This window comes from Zingiber officinale, chromosome 2B, assembly GCF_018446385.1.
Source record: "Zingiber officinale cultivar Zhangliang chromosome 2B, Zo_v1.1, whole genome shotgun sequence".
NCBI classification, from domain to species: Eukaryota; Viridiplantae; Streptophyta; class Magnoliopsida; order Zingiberales; family Zingiberaceae; genus Zingiber; species Zingiber officinale.
In genome coordinates this window covers 139,517,780-139,538,676 of record NC_055989.1, presented here as the reverse complement: position 1 = coordinate 139,538,676, position 20,897 = coordinate 139,517,780, and the positions used below count along the sequence as shown (strand labels likewise).

At 39.5% G+C, this 20,897-nt stretch overlaps 2 protein-coding genes across 2 annotated transcripts in view; both read left to right on the top strand.

Moving 5' to 3' along the window:
• The first annotated feature begins 10,674 nt into the window (after positions 1 to 10,674).
• Positions 10,675 to 16,631, top strand: LOC122047451 (O-fucosyltransferase 36-like). Its single transcript, XM_042608768.1, has 3 exons — positions 10,675 to 12,063; positions 15,804 to 16,053; positions 16,148 to 16,631. Exons 1-3 carry the CDS (start codon positions 10,790 to 10,792, stop codon positions 16,322 to 16,324), a joined length of 1,701 nt encoding a protein of 566 aa, XP_042464702.1. The 5' UTR covers positions 10,675 to 10,789; the 3' UTR covers positions 16,325 to 16,631.
• Positions 16,632 to 17,591: 960 nt separating this feature from the next.
• LOC122047450 (probable inactive ATP-dependent zinc metalloprotease FTSHI 5, chloroplastic) overlaps positions 17,592 to 20,897 on the top strand; it is a 50,241-nt gene continuing 46,935 nt past the window's right edge. The window contains exon 1 of the mRNA XM_042608767.1: positions 17,592 to 18,654. Coding sequence (XP_042464701.1) covers positions 17,717 to 18,654 — 938 coding nt within the window. The 5' untranslated portion in view covers positions 17,592 to 17,716. The remainder of the gene's footprint in view (positions 18,655 to 20,897) is intronic.

The following is a 20,897-nucleotide window of genomic DNA, read 5'->3' as shown; positions in this document are numbered from 1 at the left end:
TAGCTACTTTTGGTCCTAACACCGTTCAATGACGATGTCGCCCAAGAATCGCCCACTTTTTGTGCCGAATCGACACTTGTTCAGATTCATCTTGATCCCGTATGTCCTCAGTGTTTAGCAGATCTCCTTGATATCTGCACACAAGTCAATAACTCAGAGGAATTTGATTAATATGTCGTCGACGTATACCTCCACGTTACAATCGATCTACCGTTGGAACAGTTTATTCACCAGCCTCTGATAAGTAGCTCCGACGTTCTTCAGTCAGAATGGTATAACATTGTAACAGTACGTTTCGTTGGCCGTAATGAAGCTGACCTTTTCTTGGTCTGCTCGGGCGAGCGGTACTTGGTGGTGTTGGTCGCTTTGGTGGCCGGCAAGAGGGGAAGGGTGAATTACCCTGAAAAATTAAATCTAACCTTTCTCGAATTTTCAACTAATTAATAAATATTTGTAATAATAAAAAGAAGAGACTAATTAAAGAAATCAGACACAGATGGTTTACTTGGTTTGCAATCAGAGGATTGCTAATCCAAGGAAAGAATGACGCACTATCTGATGATCTCCTCTGGGCGGAGTAGCCTCTTACAGCGTTGACAGCACAAAAAGAAAGAACAGAATTGAAAGCACTGGATTACAAGTTGAGTAAATAATCTGTGCAAATTAGTGCTATATTTATAGCACTAGTCGGGGCGCCCCGAAGGGTTCCGGGCGCCCTGGGGGGATAAAATTTTATCCCCAACGTTCAGATCGAGTTTGACTCGATCTGGTCAAGATCTTCGGTCCGGGCGCTCGGAAGGGATCCGGGCGCCCCGGGCTGTTCCGGCGCCCGGAGTCCTAAAGTCAACAGAAGTTGACTTTCTTCATCCTGGATCGCTGCTCTGGTTCTGCTTGTCTCGTTTCGGGTCTTTCGTTCCGGCTCCGCTAGCTTGGATGATCTCGGCCATCCGGAATAGGGCTCACCCGAACCCAAGTTCCGGCCTTCTACTCGAGCAACCTTCCTTCCCGATTTCTCGTCCCTTGAACGTCACGTACGTTCTTCTCGTCCACCGGTGTACTCTTCCGCGGTCACCTCGTCCCTCGGACGCACCGAGCTCGTCGGCTCTCTCCCCGTGCCGTCCTTCTCGTTAACCGCGTCTTCTACTCGACTTCTTGTGTTCCTAATCTCCTGCATACTTAGATACAAAGGTTAGACAAAACATGACCTAACTTAACATGTTTGATCATATCAAAACTCCTTGGGGTTCCAACAGGTGGTACCCTTGATATGCGTCCAACATGTATATCAGCTCGCACCCTGTAGTGGAGTCTAGCATCTGATCAATTCGAGGTAGCGGGTAGAAGTCCTTTGGGCATGCTTTGTTGAGGTCCCGGAAGTCGATGCAAACTCACCACTTGTTGCCCGGATTGGAGACCCGCACGACATTTGCGAGCCAGCTCGAGAATTGAACTTCCCGTATGTGGTCGGCCTCCAGCAGCTTCTCTATTTCTGCCCGGATGATCAGGTTTTGATCGGCGCTGAAGTCTCTCTTTCTCTCCTTTACCGACCGAGCGTCCGGTCGGACGTGAAGTTCGTGTTATGCGACACTCGGGGAAATCCCAGGAAACTCGTGCGTCGGCCACACGAATACGTCGTGATTTTACTATAGGCATGTGATCAGCTCCGCCTTCTGCTCGGCTTCCAGATCGAACGCTATGAAAGTTGTTGCCTCCACTCGGTCGGGATGGATTTGGACTTCCTCCTTTTCTTCATAGACTAGGGTAGGCGGGTTTTCAGTGATGGCTCTTACCTCTAGCCGGGGAGTTTTCCGAGCGGACTTGACCTCAGTCTTGACCATCTCGACATAGCAGCGTCGGGCGACCAACTGGTCACCTTTGACTTCCCTGACCCGGTCGTCTACCCGGAATTTGATCTTTAGCAGTAGGTTGAAACTACTGCCCAGAACTCATTAAGGGTTGGTCAGCCTAGGATGACGTTCTAAGCTGAGGGGGTGTCTATCACAATGAAGTTTGTGGTCCTGGTCCTCCTGAGCAGCTCCTCTCCGAGCGATATGACCAACTTGATTTGGTCGATCGACAAAACCTCGTTGCCCATGAACTCATACAGTGGGGTCGTCATTGGCAGTAGCTCGCCTTGATCAATCTGGAGCTGATCGAAAGCCTTCTTGAAGATTATGTTTACCAAGCTCCCTGTGTCAACAAAAATTCGGTGAATGGCATAATTTACGATACCACTCGGATGATGAGGGCGTCATCGTGAGGGACTTCTACTCCCTCTAGGTCTAGGAATCCGAAGCTGATTTCAAACTCACTCGCCTTCTCTCGGCTGCAGCCTACTGCATGGATCTCCAGCCGTCGAGTGTATGACTTCCTGACTCGATTGGAGTCACCACTAGTCGATCTGCCGACGATGATGTTTATTTCTCTCCAAATGACATTACTCCTGTTTTCCTCCTCTCGAGTGGATGACCTGTTTTGCTCGCGCAAGGCTCGAGGATGATCAACACTTTCCCTTCGCTGATGATGCTATTATCGTTCGGGTGATCTTCTCACATCTTCCCGTTGCTCGACAGATTGATGTTCGCGTCGCTGGTCGGGAGAGGGAGATCGGCGGTGATATCCTCTTGGAGCCGGTCTGGCGATCGACGTCAGGCCGCGACAGTCGTGTGTGTTATGCGACGTCGACTGGTGGAAGGAACAAAACATAGGTGTTCATACCTTGCCTTTTGACACCTTTTGCCATTCGGAAGCCACATGCTGCACGACATGCGCCCTCGCTTCTTGGTGTGGTCGCATTCCTTCGGCTCTTGGTTCCCTTGGCGGCTGGTGGCTGCTCAGCGGCCGGTGTTCAGTCGGCGCCGAGGGTTCGGCTGGTGTCTCCTTCCTTCTTGCTGCCTGGGCTTCTTTCACATTTATGTACTCGTTAGCTTTCTTGAGAATGTGGTCGTAGTCCTGGGGCGGCTTCCTGATGAGCAATCGGAAGAACTCTCCTTCGACGAGCCCCTGAGTGAACACATTCATTATGATCTCAGATGAAACCGAGGGGATATCCATGACTACCTGGTAGAAGCACTGGATGTACGCTCGGAGAGTCTCTCTTGGTCCTTGCTTCAAAGAAAACAAACTAACGCTCATTTTTTTGTAGCGTCTACTGCTCACGAAATGGTGTAGGAAGGTCGTTCTGAAATCCTTGAAGCTTTGCATCGATCCATCCAGCAGTCTCCTGAACCAGCGTTGTGCCGAGCCTGAGAGTGTGGTGAGGAAGACTCGGCACTTCACCCCATCCGTGTATTGGTGAAGTGTAGCCGCATTATCAAACTTACCCAAATGATCATCCGGATCAGTCGACCCGTTGTACTCTCCGATCGCCGGTGGACCATAGTGTCTCGACAGTGGGTCCTGCAGTACCGCCTCTGAGAACTGGCGGTTAATCCGTACGGGAGACGCATCGCCTTAGGGCGCCTTCCCTTTCCGTGTGTCCCGAATGAGCGCTTTGTTTGAAGAGGGTCTCCGCTCTTGATTCACCTGAGCGATTTCCGAGGGTGTTTGGAACAGAGCCCGGTGGAAAGGTATTGGCGTTGGCGGTGCCTCCCCATGCGTATCGGTCGGCCCTCTATTCTGTCCCCAGATGGAGAGTTGCTCCGGTCGATCCTCATGTGCCGCTCGGCCTCCTGATGCCGACGTTGCCTGCTAGGCCAGCCGATCGGCCAACGCCTTCTGCTGCTGCTGCTGGACTATCTTTGCTGCTCGAGCTTGCACGAGTATGTTGAGCTCCTCTTGAGTGAGCGTCACGATGTGAAGTCGTCCAGCTTCCTCCATCTTCTCAACTCGGATGCAGGTTGCGTTCCCACAGACGACGCCAAATTTGATCTTGTCCGAAAGTCGAGTCGACGGATGCTGGAGATGTGACGCTCATGTTGAATGTGTGAAAACTCCTAGCGAAGCGGACCTGCAACCACAACCACGTTAGTGCCGAGCCAGGGAAGGGCCCCTCGGCGTTGACCCTCTGATGCTTAAGTCAGTCACCGGCGATGTGGAAGTAGTAGAACGAAGAAGTAGAGAACAATAGCAACAGTAATATGTGCGTACCTCCGACGAAGCTTGGACCCCTTTATATAGGGCTCCTGTACCGTGCGTGCATGCTTCCCAAGGCATGCACGCTTCTCGCGATTTTCCTTTAGAAGATGTATCAGTAAAGTGTCCCTGATACAATACCTCAACGAGTTGAGCATATCTCTGACGTGACAATGGAAGCTTCCATCGTACGATCCTCCGCCTGACTATGCCGCTAACCATGCCATATGTCAGGGGCACGGGCTCCTAGAAGGATATCGCCAGATCCTCCTTTTGTCCGTTACTGGGCCGAGCGGATAAGTCATTCGGCCAACCATCAGCCGTCTGGACGCTATCGTTCCCGGGCCGAGCGGGATGGCCGCTCGGCCAACCTTCCATTGTCTGAGCTCCGCTGTTGTGCCGAGTGGAGCTGTGTTTGAATGTAGTCTACTCGGTCGTGCCCCCACTTTGCTGGTTCCTAGGTTTGATGTAAGTCTGAGCGGGTTGGTGTCTCACCGACACATGCTTTTCTGAGTGTCAGATGCTCAGTTCGTGGCCGAGCTATGATAATGTTGGACCGGATATTCTTTATCCCGGTCGGGCAAAGGGGGTTGCCCGACTGGCCGGTGATGTAGGGGAGTTGATCATGTCTTGACTTTGACTTCCACCGTGGCCTTGTCCCTTCTTGGGGTGGGTCCCTTATCCCTTCATCATTCATTTAATATATACAAGATCAATTAAATGAACAAATTTGAACAACTCGTTTAATTAAACGAATAAGTTTGAACATATATGTGTTCAATTCATTAACGTTTGTGGACAATGTTTATGAACAACATTCGTGAACAATGTTCATGAACTATATTCACTAATCAAATTCTTTTCAACTTATTAAATAAATAAATAAATTTATATTATCAAGCTCAATAATTAATCAAATAAGTTTAAAATTTAAAATTTTCAATCAATTAAATAAATTTGAATTGAGGGCACGATAATATCTAAACAAACTAAGCCAAACTCAAACTAAACTCAAGCTCATGAAAAATAAATCAAGTTAAATTTGAATAATTATTTTAACGACTTAGTTCATTTTATATTCTACTTGGTTTGACTCGGTTACTTTATCAAATAAACTTAAACATTATTAAATTGGGTCCAACTTGACTTATTTATGACCCTAATTTCGAATCACTAGAGGGATATAATGGTTATAATATGTTATGAATCCTAGCTCTTTAAGTTAAGTTTATATTGTATTTCCGATTGTGCATTGAGTCTTCAAGGACTTGGCTAAGTGCGCATGAAGTTCGTGGAGTATTATAGCTCGATAGAGTCAAGTTGGTTTGGTTGTGTTTGATGGCTCAAAATTTGCAACTATAGAATTTGTGACATGACCAGAGGGGGGAGTGAATAATCAAAAACTTAAAAGTAAAAAAATTGACTACTCTTGCAAAATATAAGGTTTAATAAAGTTAAAAACATATAATAATAATACAAATATGAATAAAGTCATTGCTAAGAAGTTAATTAATATGGTCGATCGGACCCCTAATGCTACTTCATGTCCTACTAACTTGTTAAGTTAGTCATTCTTTGAGAAGAAGACTCATTAAAATTGTTCTCCTTTAAGATGGTAATTTAGTAAAAGATATATTTAAATTTTTAAATTTATTAAAAGAGGTATGTTACTTTATTATTTATCAAAGGACGTATATTTTATCATTTTGACAAATTTGACTATATATTTTTTAATTTTCTTCGTCATTTCTCTCTTTCTTCTCTTTCCTCCTATGCATGGAACATCTCTCCTCCTGAGAAGCTGAAATAAGTAATGAATAGCACCGTTTAACTTCTTACAATCCTAGAAATTCACAAAAATTAAAATGAGTGTAATCGGAGCTCTCTAGGTTTATCAGTGAATTTTGATCAGAGCTCTAATTGCACCCATCTCAGTTCTTGTGAATTTCTAGGGTTGCAAGAAGTTCAAATATGTTATCCATTATTTATTTCTGTTTCTCATAGATGTTAAAAATGTAATAAAAAAGAATTACCAAAATTTTCCAGATTAGGCCAGATATGAAATTATATCAGACCCAACGTGGACCTGATATGGAATCAAATCATGCCCAACATTGAAATTTTTGGTGATTCTTCCTTATTACATTTTAACACCCCCGAGAAGTCGAAATAAATAATGGATAGTATATTTGAACTTCTCGCAATCCCAGAAATTCACAGGAACAGAATGAGTGCAATCGGAGCTTTCTAGTTCCATCAGTGGATTTTGACCCGATTGCATCTATTTCAGTTCCTGTAGATTTCTGGGGTTGCAAGAAGTTCAAATATACTATCCATTATTTATTTCAATTTCGTAAAGGTGTTAAAATGTAATAAGAAAAATCATCAAAATTCTCCACGTTGGGCCTGATATGATTCCATATCAGGCCCAACGTGGAGAATTTTGATGATTCTTTCCTATTATATTTTAACACATTTGAGAAGTCAAAATAAATAATGAACAGTATATTTGAACTCCTTGCAACCCCAGAAATCCACAGGAACTGAAATAAGTACAATCAGAGCTGTCTAGGTCCATCAGTGGATTTTGGTCGAAACCTACTGATAGACCTAGAGAGTTCGGATTGCAACTATTTTAGTTCTTATGGATTTCTGGGGTTGCAAAGAGTTAAACGGTATTATCCATTATTTATTTTGACTTATCAGGGGTGTTAAAATGTCTTTAGAAGAATCGGATTCTCAGGAGGCTTTTTAAGTTCATGTTATCATGAATGCATGCATAAGAGGAAAGAGAGGAAAGAAAAAAAAGAAGAGGAAAGAGAAGAGACAGAGAGAAATGATAGAAAAAATAAAAAGAAAAATAGTCAAATTTGTCAGAAGGGTAAGATGGAAAAAACATTATAAAAAAGGTCACCTTTTGATAAATAACAAAATAGCATGCGCTTTTTAATAAATTCAAAAAACCTAAATACGCCTTTTGGTAAATTGTCACCTTTAAGATGTAGGGAAACCTCATATAGAGACCTTTTCTTTTATACATAGAAAACAAGTACGAAAAGAAACACTTTGTAAATAATAAAAATTCTGTAAGAGCTTGAAGTTAACAATCTTAATCCCTTAGGGTGCATTTGGTTCAGGGTTATCTTTGATAGCCTTAGTTATCCATATAAGGTTATCAATAAAAATTTTGTTTGGTTTAGGTAATCAATGATTCCCGAATAATGTTCTATGCCTGACACGTCAGCAAAAGAGGCATGCAACCCAGAATCGGAAAACCTCGAAAAATTGAGATTTTTCTTAACTCCGGGGTTAACGAAATTTTTTTACCCAAAATACCCTCGAATAAAAGAAAAATGTGATAAAAAAGAAAGATGTAAACAAAAATATAAAAAATATTTTAAAAAAAAAATGTAAAAAAATATAAATTTTTTTAAAAAAATTTAAAAATGAGGACAAAAATGTAAAAAACGTAAAAAATAATAAAAAGATAAAAAAATTAAAATATATAAAAAATTAAAAATAGAAAATAGAAAAAAATATTTAAAAACCATTAAAAATTTTTTAAAAAATTTAAAATTTTTAAAAAACTTTAAAAAATTAAAAATGGAAAAAATAAAAAATAAAAATAAACACAAAAATAAAGAAAACATGAAAAAGGAAAAATAAAAAATGTAAAGTTTAAATAATAATAATATATGGTTGGTTTTGTAACTAAGCGTAATATAGTAAAATATTAAACTAGGTTATTTATTAAAACCTTCGAACAAATAAATAAGTTTTTGTTGTATTACCTATGTTGAACCAAACAACATTTGATTATGTTTTATTCCCTATAATCTTGGTTATGTAATTACTTGGTAATCACATAATTAAGATTATACATGATAACTTGAACCAAACACACCCTTACGATTTCAACAAAACTATTAAAAGACTATAAACATAATATGAATATGAGGATTTGAGGTGGGTTATTATTGTACTGAGGTCACCTTGATTCTTCTATTTATAACATTGAAATTGAGCTTGGATAAACTCTACACAATTATTTTATTTAAATTTAGTCAACTCAAATCACTTCTAATTGACTAAACATTGATCATAGAAGATTTATCTATCAATAACAACTCTTCAATTGATTCAGCACCTCTTTAGTCTACCAAAATTGATTGGAGTTGTCTCAACTTTATTTAGTCGACTCAATTGAATAAGATTTGAGTTTATTTGTCAATAGATAATATTTTCAATCAATTTTAAACTAGTTTAGTTGACTCCAATCCATGTCAATCAACTTAATCCTAGTCAACTTAGGTTATCTTTGACAATAATCTTATCCATCAAATGAATACTTATTAATTAAGTTAAGACATGTTTAGTTGACCCAATCCAATAGAGAGCAACTTAGTTTCAATAATCGATTGTCCACTTTAGTCTACTGAATTTACTTTTATTGACTCAAGTAGAAATGGAACCCTTCTATATTAATGATTAAAATATCTGCAATTGATTATTAAGTTGACTCAACTACTTAGTTGACTAAAATATACACTCACTCAACTGAATCAACTTGAGAATCTTGAATTAACTTGAGATCAACCTCATTTATCGACTACAAACTAGAACGCTTATTCCTTAGTCAAGTACCTAGATAGACCTCCTACTAGAAAACCCAAGGATTATATTTGTTCTTTGTTTCTGATCAAGAGTCACTTGTCTTAGTCTACTAAAAGAGTTCGCCTTGAGGTCTTTATTCATCTTCCTAGAAGTCTTCCTTTAGGTCTTCACCAGTGGTAGGCATGTCACCCTGCTAGTCAACCTTGACCTTTTTAAGCACCATGCCCACCTAGGTTGAACTTCTCCATCTTCTGTCAAAATTGGTTAGGCTTCATCATGAATAAATATCTCTTTTATATGTTAGTCATTATTTCAAAAATGAATAGCAGTCCGTGATTTATCTCCTCCATATTGATTCTGAGATAGATTGACGGGGATACTAGGGGCAAGCGTATTCAACTTTTATCATCATAGTTAGGCTCGTTCATGACCTTAGGGTTATGGTGCATGGTAGTATTCAGATTATTACTCAATTATTTATAGTTGGTTCTCAGTTATGATAAATTTATAGAATTTTTTTTTTCTAATTGAAGCACACAACTAAAGAATATTGAACTTCTTGACCGTCCGTAGTAAATATTTCCCGATTTATCCTGATGATTTATGAGAAAATTTTATAGGACAGATTGATTATCCTAAGACTAATCAATGAGACTAATTAGATTTATTTTTTTTATTAGACTTCTTCATACTAACACTTATGTATATATATTTATCTCTTTATATTCATTGGTTCAACATTCGGGATTGTTAAGATAACAAATCTATTTTTTTTATTAGGCTTCTTCATCAGCTACAATCTCATAAGCTTTTGCTAGCACTGGTTAGTCCTCTCAATTTACTGAGTATTTATTCAACCTTAATCCACTGACAGTTCTGCCACCTCAATACTTATTTAGTCATCATCAGTGCACCTAGAGTTTATGTCAAATTTTTTTACTTGCACACGGGATAAACACATCAAAATCACAAGTGTAACTCAAATATTTTTTTCAATCATATCAAAACATGGAGCATACTTGGTAGGATTGATATGACGGTTGGAGGGGATGAAATCTTGAAATAGACGATCTAAATCTCAAGAGCAAGCTTAGTTAAATGCCAATTATGCATTAGAAACAAAATAAGTAATAACAAAACAAGCAAAACTAACTTAATTTCTTTTATGTCATTTAGAGTTGTCAAATGTATGTGTGATAAAAAAATGATTCACTCGTCCTTAACATTCATATTAATCTATCCTTAGGATAATATGGAAAAAGTAAATTATGAGTGAATGCTATATGATAAAAGGTGATTCGTTCGTCTTAGCACCCCCGTTAACCCGTCTATAGGTCAATATGGAGGAAGTAAATCACGGAAGACTACTAACCATTAGTGTAAGTGGTCAAGGAATATGAAATCACGAATGGATACTAGCAATTAGTACAAATAGATAAGACATGGGGAAAATATATTCGGATGAACCGAGTTTTGACTCCAAAAATTTATATGATAACATTTCATATTTTAATCATTGCACTATCCCAAAGTGGGAGGGTTGTCAAGCTCTTGTTTGTAATATTGGATGAATAGTGCAATAAAAGATTATTTCATTTTTTAGAGTTATTTAAGAAATAAATGCAATAGAAATTAAAAAATACAGTAGAAACTACAAAAATGATTTTTGAAAAGTTTATGCAGTGGAAATGATTTCTAAAGTGGAAGACATAGTGGAATTTTCTTATCTAACAAAAGAAACAAGTAACAAAAATGGTAAGATATGAATCTTAAATGTAAAGACCATAAACATAAAAATTAAAGTGAAAAACCACAATAAAAAAGCAATTTTTTTTAACAAACGAATAATTATAAACATTTTTAAAAAATTTTACCAATAAAATATACAATTAAAAATTAGTTTATAGAAGGTGCAACATTTTTTTAAGGAATACTTTTCAGGAATATATAATAAATTATTATAGACTATAAAAAAAATCCGCATAAGCGCCCCTGTTCTCACGTCGGGCTCTCCTCACCTGAATCCTATGCGACCCACCACCGGAAGTACGATGCCGCGGCCTCGTTGGTTTATCACCCGTCTACCGTGATCCGAACATCAATGGCGGCGAGGGTTCCCTCCGACGACGAACTAGACTCCGGCGACGAGGTGGAGAACCGTACCCTCGTCTCTAAGAACGACACCAAGTCTCCTCGCCTCAGCTCCGCTCTGGAGATCGGCCAATTCCCTGATCGGATAGGCGGCCGCCGCTTGTTTCCCAGGCGCTGCTTCTGCTTCTTTGTCTTCCTCATCGCCGTTTTCCTCTCTGTGCTCCTCGCTCTCCTTTTGTTCCGTGGTGGCTATACTGCTCATTCCGACTCCCAGATCGACCGAATGCGTGAGTCCGAGCTCGGTGCCCTATATCTCCTCAAGAGCCAGCAAGCAGCCCTCCTCAAGATCTGGAATTCCACTCGGGCTGTGGCAGCCGACGTTGCTTCCCCCGTTCCATCCGCAGTGAATTCCACTTCCGCGACGACTAATCTGCCAAAGCTCGAGTCTTTCGTTGAGTTTCAGTCGGCCTTACTCGAGCAGATTAAGATTAACAAGGAGATCCAGAATGCTCTCTTGTCTTCTCACGAAATCGGGAACAGGACGTCGGGCACTTCGGATGATAATTTGGACCTGGGGGTATCTGGTGCTGGAGTCGATGTATGCAAGAAAGTGGATCCACTGGCAAGTAGGAGGACGATCGAGTGGAAGCCGAAGAAAGATCGGTACTTGTTTGCTATATGCTTATCGGGCCAGATGTCCAACCATCTGATCTGCTTGGAGAAACATATGTTCTTCGCGGCACTTCTTGACCGTGTTCTGATCCTTCCAAGCCCAAAATTTGATTACCAGTATGATAAGGTGTTGGATATCGATCATATAAATGAATGCTTTGGTAGGAAGGTATCGATCACATTTGATGAGTTTTCTGCAGCAAAGAAAAACAAGATGAAGATCGACAGGTTTATTTGCTACATTGCATCACCACCTTGTTACCTAGATGAGGAGCATATTAATAGGTTGAAAAACCTGGGGCTTTCTTTGGGTAAGATTGAACCTGCTTGGCCGGAGGATGCCAAATTGACGAAGCAAAAGAAGAGGGTCGTTGGTGATATCATGCCCAAATTCTCATCAGATGGCGAGGTTATTGCCATTGGAGACATGTTCTATGCAGATGTGGAGGATGAATGGGTGGCACAACCAGGTGGTCCGCTTGCTCATAAATGCAAGACAGTGATTCAACCAAGTCGTCTCATTCACATCACGGCGCAGCGGTTTGTGCAGACCTTCTTGGGCAGTAACTACATAGCTCTGCATTTCCGGCGGCATGGATTTTTGAAGTTCTGGTAAGCTTGCCTTTTACCATGTGTTTCATTGTTGATTTTTGTTATTGATTTTATCAACAATTCACAGTTATAAGAAAACGATAACAGTTAATGATTCTTTTAGAATTTTGGCATAAGATTGTTGAATCTGTACATTATTTACAGTTAGTTGCATACCTAGGGGATGAATGATCAGTAACTTTTTCAAAGGAACTATATATTAAGGGATGATTAGGAATTTTGAAGAGAGAACTTGATAAATTCTAATTTTATTCCATGGGATAATCTCATTTATCTGTTATGATCATGATTTTGTCTTAAATGTTTCTTGATCTTTTCAACTATAATCTTCATTTCTTTTTTCTTTACAATTCCTTTATCTATTCGATGCCTTACTACTGCTACTCATCATGCTTAACCATGTCTTGGGTTTTATCTTTTTTGACAATTTGGCCCTAAAATCGTAATTTTAATAAAATTTCACCATGTTAACTCAGATGATGCTTTTCACTCTCATGGTATCTTCCAACAACTACCATTTAATTGAATCATTGACTGTTTGCATATTTTTCTGTAAAACATTGACTGTTTTGACATGTCGTTGTTTAGTCAGATTTCCGTGCCACAATATGGTAGAATTGTGCAAATATTTTTATTCATGAATTTATCTTTTAGCTTAACTAGAATTATTATTCCTAATTCTTATACCAAGATATAATATACCTCAATAAAACTGCTGGATATAGCTTCTTGTTTAAAAGAATTTGACTATGGCATTGTTCTCTCTCTGCTGTTCACTTCATAGTTCTATCTAATCAATGATTTTGGCATAAGCTTAAAAAGTATTAAGATGGTAGAGATGTGTAGATGTTTTGTTTGACTATATTTAACTCTTGAGTTGGATTTCTTTATAGTTGGCATTTTATAAACAGCAGATGTGAAAATACTATGTACCTTTGTTTAAGACAGTTAATAATGTCAATAGCTTTGAACTTCCTAAAAAATTTAAAACCAAAATTTCTGGTCAGAAGGAGTGATCATAAATTGTCATCATGATTTGTGAAGGCTCTTTAAGGTAGCACACCTCTGTAAACTGTAGCTAAGACTTATATGTGAGAGGAATCTGAAAAATATGAAAGAATCCATCGAGTCCCACAATATAATTTAGAACTAATATTCCCATTGATTTATGATTCAGTTGCAGTGTTGAAAATCATTCTTCCATAGGACAATATCATTAACTTCCACTGAGAAACATTATATACCAGTTCCATAGATCTTGTAGTGTCATTGTTATTGTTGTGTTATATTTAATATTCTCTAAGCTTCAATTTGAAGCATTATGAGTAATGAATTGTTAAGAATAGGTTGTGTTGGCAAGAATGGACTCTAGTAGTGGATTGGACTTGTTGGAGTCTAGGATGGTTTTGATTACAGACTTCAAACACTTACCCTGTAATCTAATAGTTATTAACCTGTTTTTTTCCATTTGTTTTGCTATTTCCTGATCCCTAGCAACATGGAGGAGGGATGTGATCTGCGTGTTCACAGCCTTGTCTCCCGTACTCACACATCTCCTCTGACAAATTTAGGGAACTGCAAGATCCAACCTCATGACAAATTCTTCTCATCCCTTGTGGACACCTTCCTTTCTCTTATTACCCTGTGCAATTGTCATGGTTTTCCCACAACCTGATTGTGGTTTGCATTGATCTCAAGCAAAACCAAGACTTGCTTCTTCCTCTCATTTAAATTCTTCTAAATTTAGTAGCAACTCTGCTGCCGGATATAGTTTCTTGTTTAAAAGGATTTGACTATGGCATTATTTACTTTATGTTGTTCATTTCATGGTGCTATCTAATTGGTGATTTCGGCATAAAAGATAATTAAACTTGTGTGCTTAAATCACCTAGTTTGGTCTGTCTTCTTATGCATTTGTGCTTTGTTTGTATTTATGCTCCATTAATTATTTTTGTAGAACCAAACTCATGAGCAAAGAAAAAAGGCTATTCACCTCTCCCCTTTAGCTAGCAGGCCAGATCCTCTGGACCGCTTTTGCGGTCCAGAGGATGCTCCCTATGCATGTATTGATGGGGATGCATGGTCCCCACCTATTTTACAAGTGGGGACCATGCATCCCCACCAATGCATGGAAAGGGAGCATCCTCTGGACCGCAAAAAGTGGTCCAGAGGATCTCCTCTCTTTAGCTAGTACCTTACACTGCCAATACTGTGTAGTATTAACAAAAGGCGAAGATTGTCTCCTCTTAATATGACTTGGATCCCCATGTTTTGGGCAACATTTGAAATCTTATTATGAGCTAGAGTTTTGATTTGGCCAAACCAAGACATGTTAGCGTTGCCAAGAGCCACTGAGGCACTAGTTGCTATGTCAAGCATTAATCCTACTCGAAGGAGGGGAAGAACAAGGCAGAGGAGAAAGGAATCATGTACCTCACCACATGTTGGGAACGAGTAGCATGCCTTGGAGTGCATTGGAACTGTCCTGCAAAGGCTCACGGAGCCTCCTCATTGTTGGAACTACTTCGCCATCATCCAAAAGACTCGTAAAGCTTCATGGAAGCTTCACTATCATTAGAACTACTTCGTTGTATCATTAGAACTACTTCATTGTCATCACAAACCCCCACAGAAGCCTCATTATTGCCTATTAGGGGTGTCGCCATGGTCCCGCAACCTCGTAATTGTCCCACATGCTAGTTCCAATGTGGAGAAAAATGTTTCATGTGTGTTGATCGACATTGAACAATTCTTCGCCTTGGTTTTGGGTATACATTTCTCAATCATGTCGAGTGGCAGTGAGGTGCTAGTGGCTATACCGATCACCAATCCTAGATGAAGGAGGGGAAAATAAGGCGGAGGAGAAGGGAATCACAAGCCTTGCCACATGTCATGAAGGAGTAGCATACCTTCCCATGCTCGAATTGTCTTGGAAAGGCTCATGAAGCCTCATCATTGTTGGAACTACTCCGCCATCATCCAAAAGACTCATGAAGCTTCATGGAAGCTTCACTATCATCAGAACTACTTTGTAGTCATTGCAAAACCTACAAAGCCTCACCATCATTTAGTAGGGGTGTTGTTATGGCCCCAGCCACATAGTTATTTAACGTGTTAGCCCCCAGGCGGGAACAAAATGTTTCACATATGTTGACCGACATGGAACAATTCTTCACACTTGGTTTTGGGTAGACATTTCTCACTCCACTGGGTGTACTAGCAACATTATCATCTGCTGCTTGATATTGTTTTCTATATCCTTCCTGTCACTTTGAGGCCAATGTCAAAGTGAAGAAGCTATGGGAATGGAAATCTTAGGATTTTCCTTATCAAACAAATGATAATTTAAGTGTCAAACCATCTTTGGAATAAAACTGTTGGTTCATAATTCTGCCCTAAAATTTGCCATGGGAGTCATGGATCACAATGAAGTTAATCCTACAGGGAGTTGGTTTTTGTTAAAGAATCTATTCAACTTTGCTAACTATTGGGATGAAGATGCTCTGGGTTGGGTGGGTTGTTGAGTATTCTATCATATGTCCAATGGTATTGGCTGAAAAAAAAGGATTGTAAGATCAAAAGCTAATGTCTATTGTTTACAAATTCTCAGAACCCGAGATTGGATACACATGGCCTGTGATTGTAAATTGTAGGACACTTGTCACACCTAACTACTATGAAATAGATGTTTTAACCTATTTGGTCATTTTCTAACTTCGATCTTTGTTGTTAATTTTCAGCAATCTGAAAGACAAGAGCTGCTTTTTTCCCATTCCTCAGGCAGCAGAGTGTGTGATTCGGGTTGTTGAGAAAGCCAATGCGCCAGGCATTTACCTATCAACAGATGCAGCTAGCAGTGAAACAAATCTCCTTCAATCTCTAGTTTTCTTAAATGGCAAACCTGTTCCTCTGGTCAAGAGGCCAGAGCACAATAGTACCGAAAAGTGGGATGCATTACTGTACAGAAATAACTTAGGTGGAGACAGTCAGGTGAACAATTTTTCAACAGAATTGCTTGTCATAAATTCACATTTCTCATCTTCAAACCACCAAACCCATGGTAAACGATTGAGTTGTTTCACAGGTTGAGGCAATGCTGGATAAGACCATTTGTGCTTTGTCATCCGTCTTCATAGGCTCATCAGATTCAACATTCACGGAGGATATTATAAGGCTAAGAAGGGGCTGGTCATCTGCTTCTCAGTGCGACGAGTACCTCTGTGAAGGTGAGATGCCCAACTACATAGCTGAAAATGAATGATGGCGGAACAGGTCTAGGTTGTGGCACGATTCCTCCTGATATTGAAGCTCTCATTCCAGTTCATGGTGAACATTTTATACATCATTATAGAAGTATGCAATACCTTTCAATTCTCTTCACAAACTACACAGAACTTGACTAGTTTTACAATGCCAATTTGTTTAAAGCGCTCCGAGAGTTAAATACTGTATCTGAGAATTGTCTTCCAATTGTTCCATACATAGATAGTATGTGTTTGGATGGTGTGACTTGTGAGTGAGAAACATCGAGTATTTTTACAAAGAAGTTTGGTTGAAGAGTGATCATAGATACTCTTGTTTCATTGTTTTGTTTAGCTTTCTTCTGTAAATAAAAGTGTTGATGGATGAATGGCCTATCTATTGGATTTATTTAGGAGATGATTAACGTAATAGTGCATCAACCCTATATCCGGTCTACTCGGCTTGGTTAGCTCATTGGACTTGTCTAGTTTGACTAGCCCATCTTCGTCACCCGAGGTAGCTCAAATACTATCCTCTCTCTTCCAAAATGGCTAACCAATTGAACTATGTTCTTGAATGGCTGAACCAATTAGATCCGTTGGTGTAAGAATCAAATCTCAATTTTAACGAATTAATGGATGTATTCTTTTAATTAACGGTTGACCCAAAATGTTGATTGATTGGGCATCCGATATGACTTAGGTAGTAGTGGAAAATTTATATAGAACTGAATCAATTATTGTAAAATTAATCCGTGTAAATTGGATAATGTGTCCTAGTTGGTGTACACTGGATAATGTGTCCTAGTTGGAGATAGAATAGTTGAGTAATAAATTAACATCCTTATGTTATGAGATGAGATCTTCTGTCCCGAAATGCTGTGTCCCCGTGTCCTAGCACTGATCGGACGACTATGACATTTTCATGATGTACACTGCATCCTTGAGATGTGATTTAGTTCGTTCGATCGACGCTGGGACACGGGAACATAATATTTTCAGGACAGAGGATCTCATCTCTTATGTTATACCTAGTCTCGGGATTGATAATTTTATAATAAATAGGTCTGAATGATAAATAAATAAATATAATACAATTATACAATTCAATTGGATTTGGTTAAGTTCGATTCAGTTAGGTTCACTAGGCCTGCACCTTTGGGCTCTCATGATGGATCATTCTCATGATGGATCATTCTCCTTGGGTCGGATAGATCTTAAAAAATCAAGGGGTTTTCTGATAAATCCGCAAAGTTATCTTTAAACCCAACCCCTCCGCCGTCTTTTCCTTCTCCGTTCACTGCTGAACCTGGGGCAGGACAAGAACACCAAACCAAATCTCCTCCTCTTCTTCCTCCCTTCTTCACATAGTTCAGGCGAAGAATGGAAGCATAATTGATCCATTTTCCCCAATGGAATCCAACACTTTGACTTACAATCGCACCTTTCCCCTCCTCCCGCCCTCGTCTCCTTTCTCTCGTTCACGCCTTCCTCTCCCTCCCACATTTCTCCGATCCAAGCCTCGTCGATTCCTGCTCCGTTGCGGCGTCAGACCTGTCGCCGCGCTTCTCCCGCCGCTAAATCCATCCGTTCGTTCGTCTACAACCGCCCCTACCCTTCAATCGGAGGAGAAGCTCCAGAATTTATCGAGATTATACGATGCTCTCCTGTGTAGGATCGGAAAGCCGCTAGCTTTCTTGTTCTTCTGTGCCGCTATTGGCTTCCTTCCTGTTCCGACGGCCGGAATCCATGCTTTTGCGGCAAATGCTACTGTGGAGTTGAAGGAGAGAAGGAAAACGGCGAGAGAACAGAAAGGTGCGACTTTCAAGGACCATGAGTTTTCTCAATATACCAGAAGGCTGCTCGCAGCTGTTTCTGGCCTCCTTCACAGAATTGAGGAGGTGGAATCCTCAAAAGGAGACATGGCCGGCGTCCAGGAGGCTTTGAAGGTTGTGAAGGAGAAGAGGAGGGAGGTTCAAGAAGAGGTTATTAGGAAGCTTAATATGGAGTTGGAGAAGTTGCAGAGGGAAAAGGCGAAGCTGACGAAGCAGTCTGAGGATGTTATGAACTCTGCTTTAGCAGATAAGAAGAAGCTGGACGCTTGGTTGAAAAAAGGAGGCGGTGGCACTCGTAAGAGGGGAAATGTGCAAGCCCTGGAGAACAGCTTGGATGCTGCTGAGAATGAATACAGTGATCTTTCTGAGAAGATGTCTGACATTGATGATAGGATTTCGAGGTGGGAAACATTGACTTACAGCATTGCTATTAGGGAGCTTTCTTTCATTGAAAGGGAGTGTGAACTCTTAGTGGAGAGGTTTGGGCGTCGGTTAACACAGGACAGTGCTGAAAGGTATGCGGAGTCCATGCCTACCTATACTTTACTTGCAAAAGTTGGTTTTACTAAGTGCTATACTGGATAATATCACCGAGCTTCAGAAGTTGTTTATTATTCTTATCAAGGATCCATCTACTACCATTCCTTTTGGTGATCCTATTGCTTAATAATACTGTTATTTCCGAGTTGAAGTTTTCTAATTAATAGCTTTATTAGCTAAAGAAATTGATCTAATTTCTCCACTGCCCATCTTTTCCTTCACATTCAAATCCATTCAATTAATGTTTTTCTTATTTGATCTTGGATGATTTTTTTGCAGCATCTGGTGGTGCTTCATGTTGGGCTCTTTACAATGATCTATCTTAGCTTTGTTGCATCATTGTTTAAGCTGATAAAACTGCTTTGTATTACTCATCATAGGTCTATTTAGAAAATGTGTGAATAGTGAAGAGCTAGATTCGACATGTGGATGAGTAGCCACACTTATTGGACATATGGTGTCCCAATGTCTAGCCAAGCATGAGCTTTTCTTGCTATATTGGTAGGGAAAATGTGTTCTTGGATCCTACAACACTAGTTGAGCTTTGAGCCCTAGTTTTAAAACAAACATCCTGTCTTGGCCGGTTCGAGTTTTATAACAAACACCTTATATTCGTATCTATTTCTCTTTCAGATCCACTTGTATCCATCTAAGTCCAACTTTCACTAATAATCACATTTATTTTTGGACATACAAGGAATTCAATTTCAAAACCAAATTGTCCTAGAAATAGTTTTTTTTTTAAAATTTGGGTCTTAACATTAGGACTTTACAAGCACTCATCTAATCACATTTAATTTTTATGTTTTAGAAATAAGTGGGTACCTTTTTATATGAATGTTTAGTTTTTAGAAAAGGTCAAATAGAGATTTTATTAGGATAATTAGAAGTTTTTTGGGATAAGTTGGACCTTTAGTTTATGAAAAATAAGTCGTCTTATCAATCTATAAAAGGGTTTAGGATGATATGTATTAAGACATTTTGAGATAATACATTTTCCAATTTTCTTTTCTTTTGGGTGAGAATTGTTTAACCATTGTGTTATGTAAAATGATATCAGAGCCGAAATTGTAATTTGGTGATCAATCATTTCCGATCTATCTTGATCTCTACTCATCGTCCATCTATTATTGCTTTTTATATGCCTTTTTTTCTTCTACTATAGATCTACCCACCGCAACCACGCCATCAACTGGTGTTGCTCTATCTTCTTCACCACTGTGCTCACCTCCCAATCACCGCTATTATCATTTTTTCTCCCTCCATGGCCGCTACCTATATTGCTCCGAATACAACGAACTCGGCCCACAAGTAGAGGAGATCCTGCTGCCCACAAACTTCATAACACAAGTTCTATAACAAAAAGACTTACATCAATCCACTATTGTTTTTTTTGTTGATTTCATTCTGTTTGACTGTACGTAGATTGGATGTGCAAATTCCGCAGCATGAAGGCTCGCATCAACCTAATAATATTATTCCTTCTTTGAAATTATTAGTTGATTTAGTAGGTAAATCTTGTTTTATCATCTCTTGTTACCTGTGTATTGCAACATTATTTCTTGATTATTCTATTTCTATCCACTTCATAATTATTTGTTTAGTTTCCTATTTGTTTTCTTAAATTACTGCATATCTTACTCATTACTTATCAAACCTCCACATTGTTATGACGAAAATCTCCACCATCAGAGAGGTAGATATTAGGTGTGAATTGGTAGAAGACAAGTTCAAGATCCTTTGATTTAAAGTAGAAGACCGAAGCCATTTTAAAGTTTATTTTACTAGTGTAATCAACAAGTTAGAAAAGTGCACTAGTCCTTGGTAGACCAAACATTACATTTAACTCCAAGACCACCTAGGCGTCATTTAAACTGAGATCACCTTTCTGTTCTTGATGAAGATGACCACTTTGTGGACACTCAAACTCCACCTAAAACCATACCATAACCTAGACCGGACATATATAATACTCACTAAATTGGACTGAATGCCCTAGCTTCGACGACCAACTAGAACCAAACACATTCCTTGATTGGGTGCTCCTTGGCGATGTTTGAACTTAACTCTTTTGCATTCGTTATATTTTAATTTAATGCTGACATTTTTTTTTTTGCTTATGCGATTGCTTAGTACACTCACTTTAATAGCTTGTACGTGGCAGGTTTACTTCAGTCAATTGATGGACTAATAATTCCTAGAAGTGATCTTACACTAT

Coding starts and splice junctions, on each gene's coding strand:
- LOC122047451 (XM_042608768.1), top strand. CDS start 10,790: ATGGCGGCGAGGGTTCCCTCCGACGACGAACTAGACTCCGGCGACGAG. Junction 12,064..15,803: donor CATGGATTTTTGAAGTTCTG/GTAAGCTTGCCT, acceptor GTTAATTTTCAG/CAATCTGAAAGACAAGAGCT. Junction 16,054..16,147: donor ACTTAGGTGGAGACAGTCAG/GTGAACAATTTT, acceptor GTTGTTTCACAG/GTTGAGGCAATGCTGGATAA.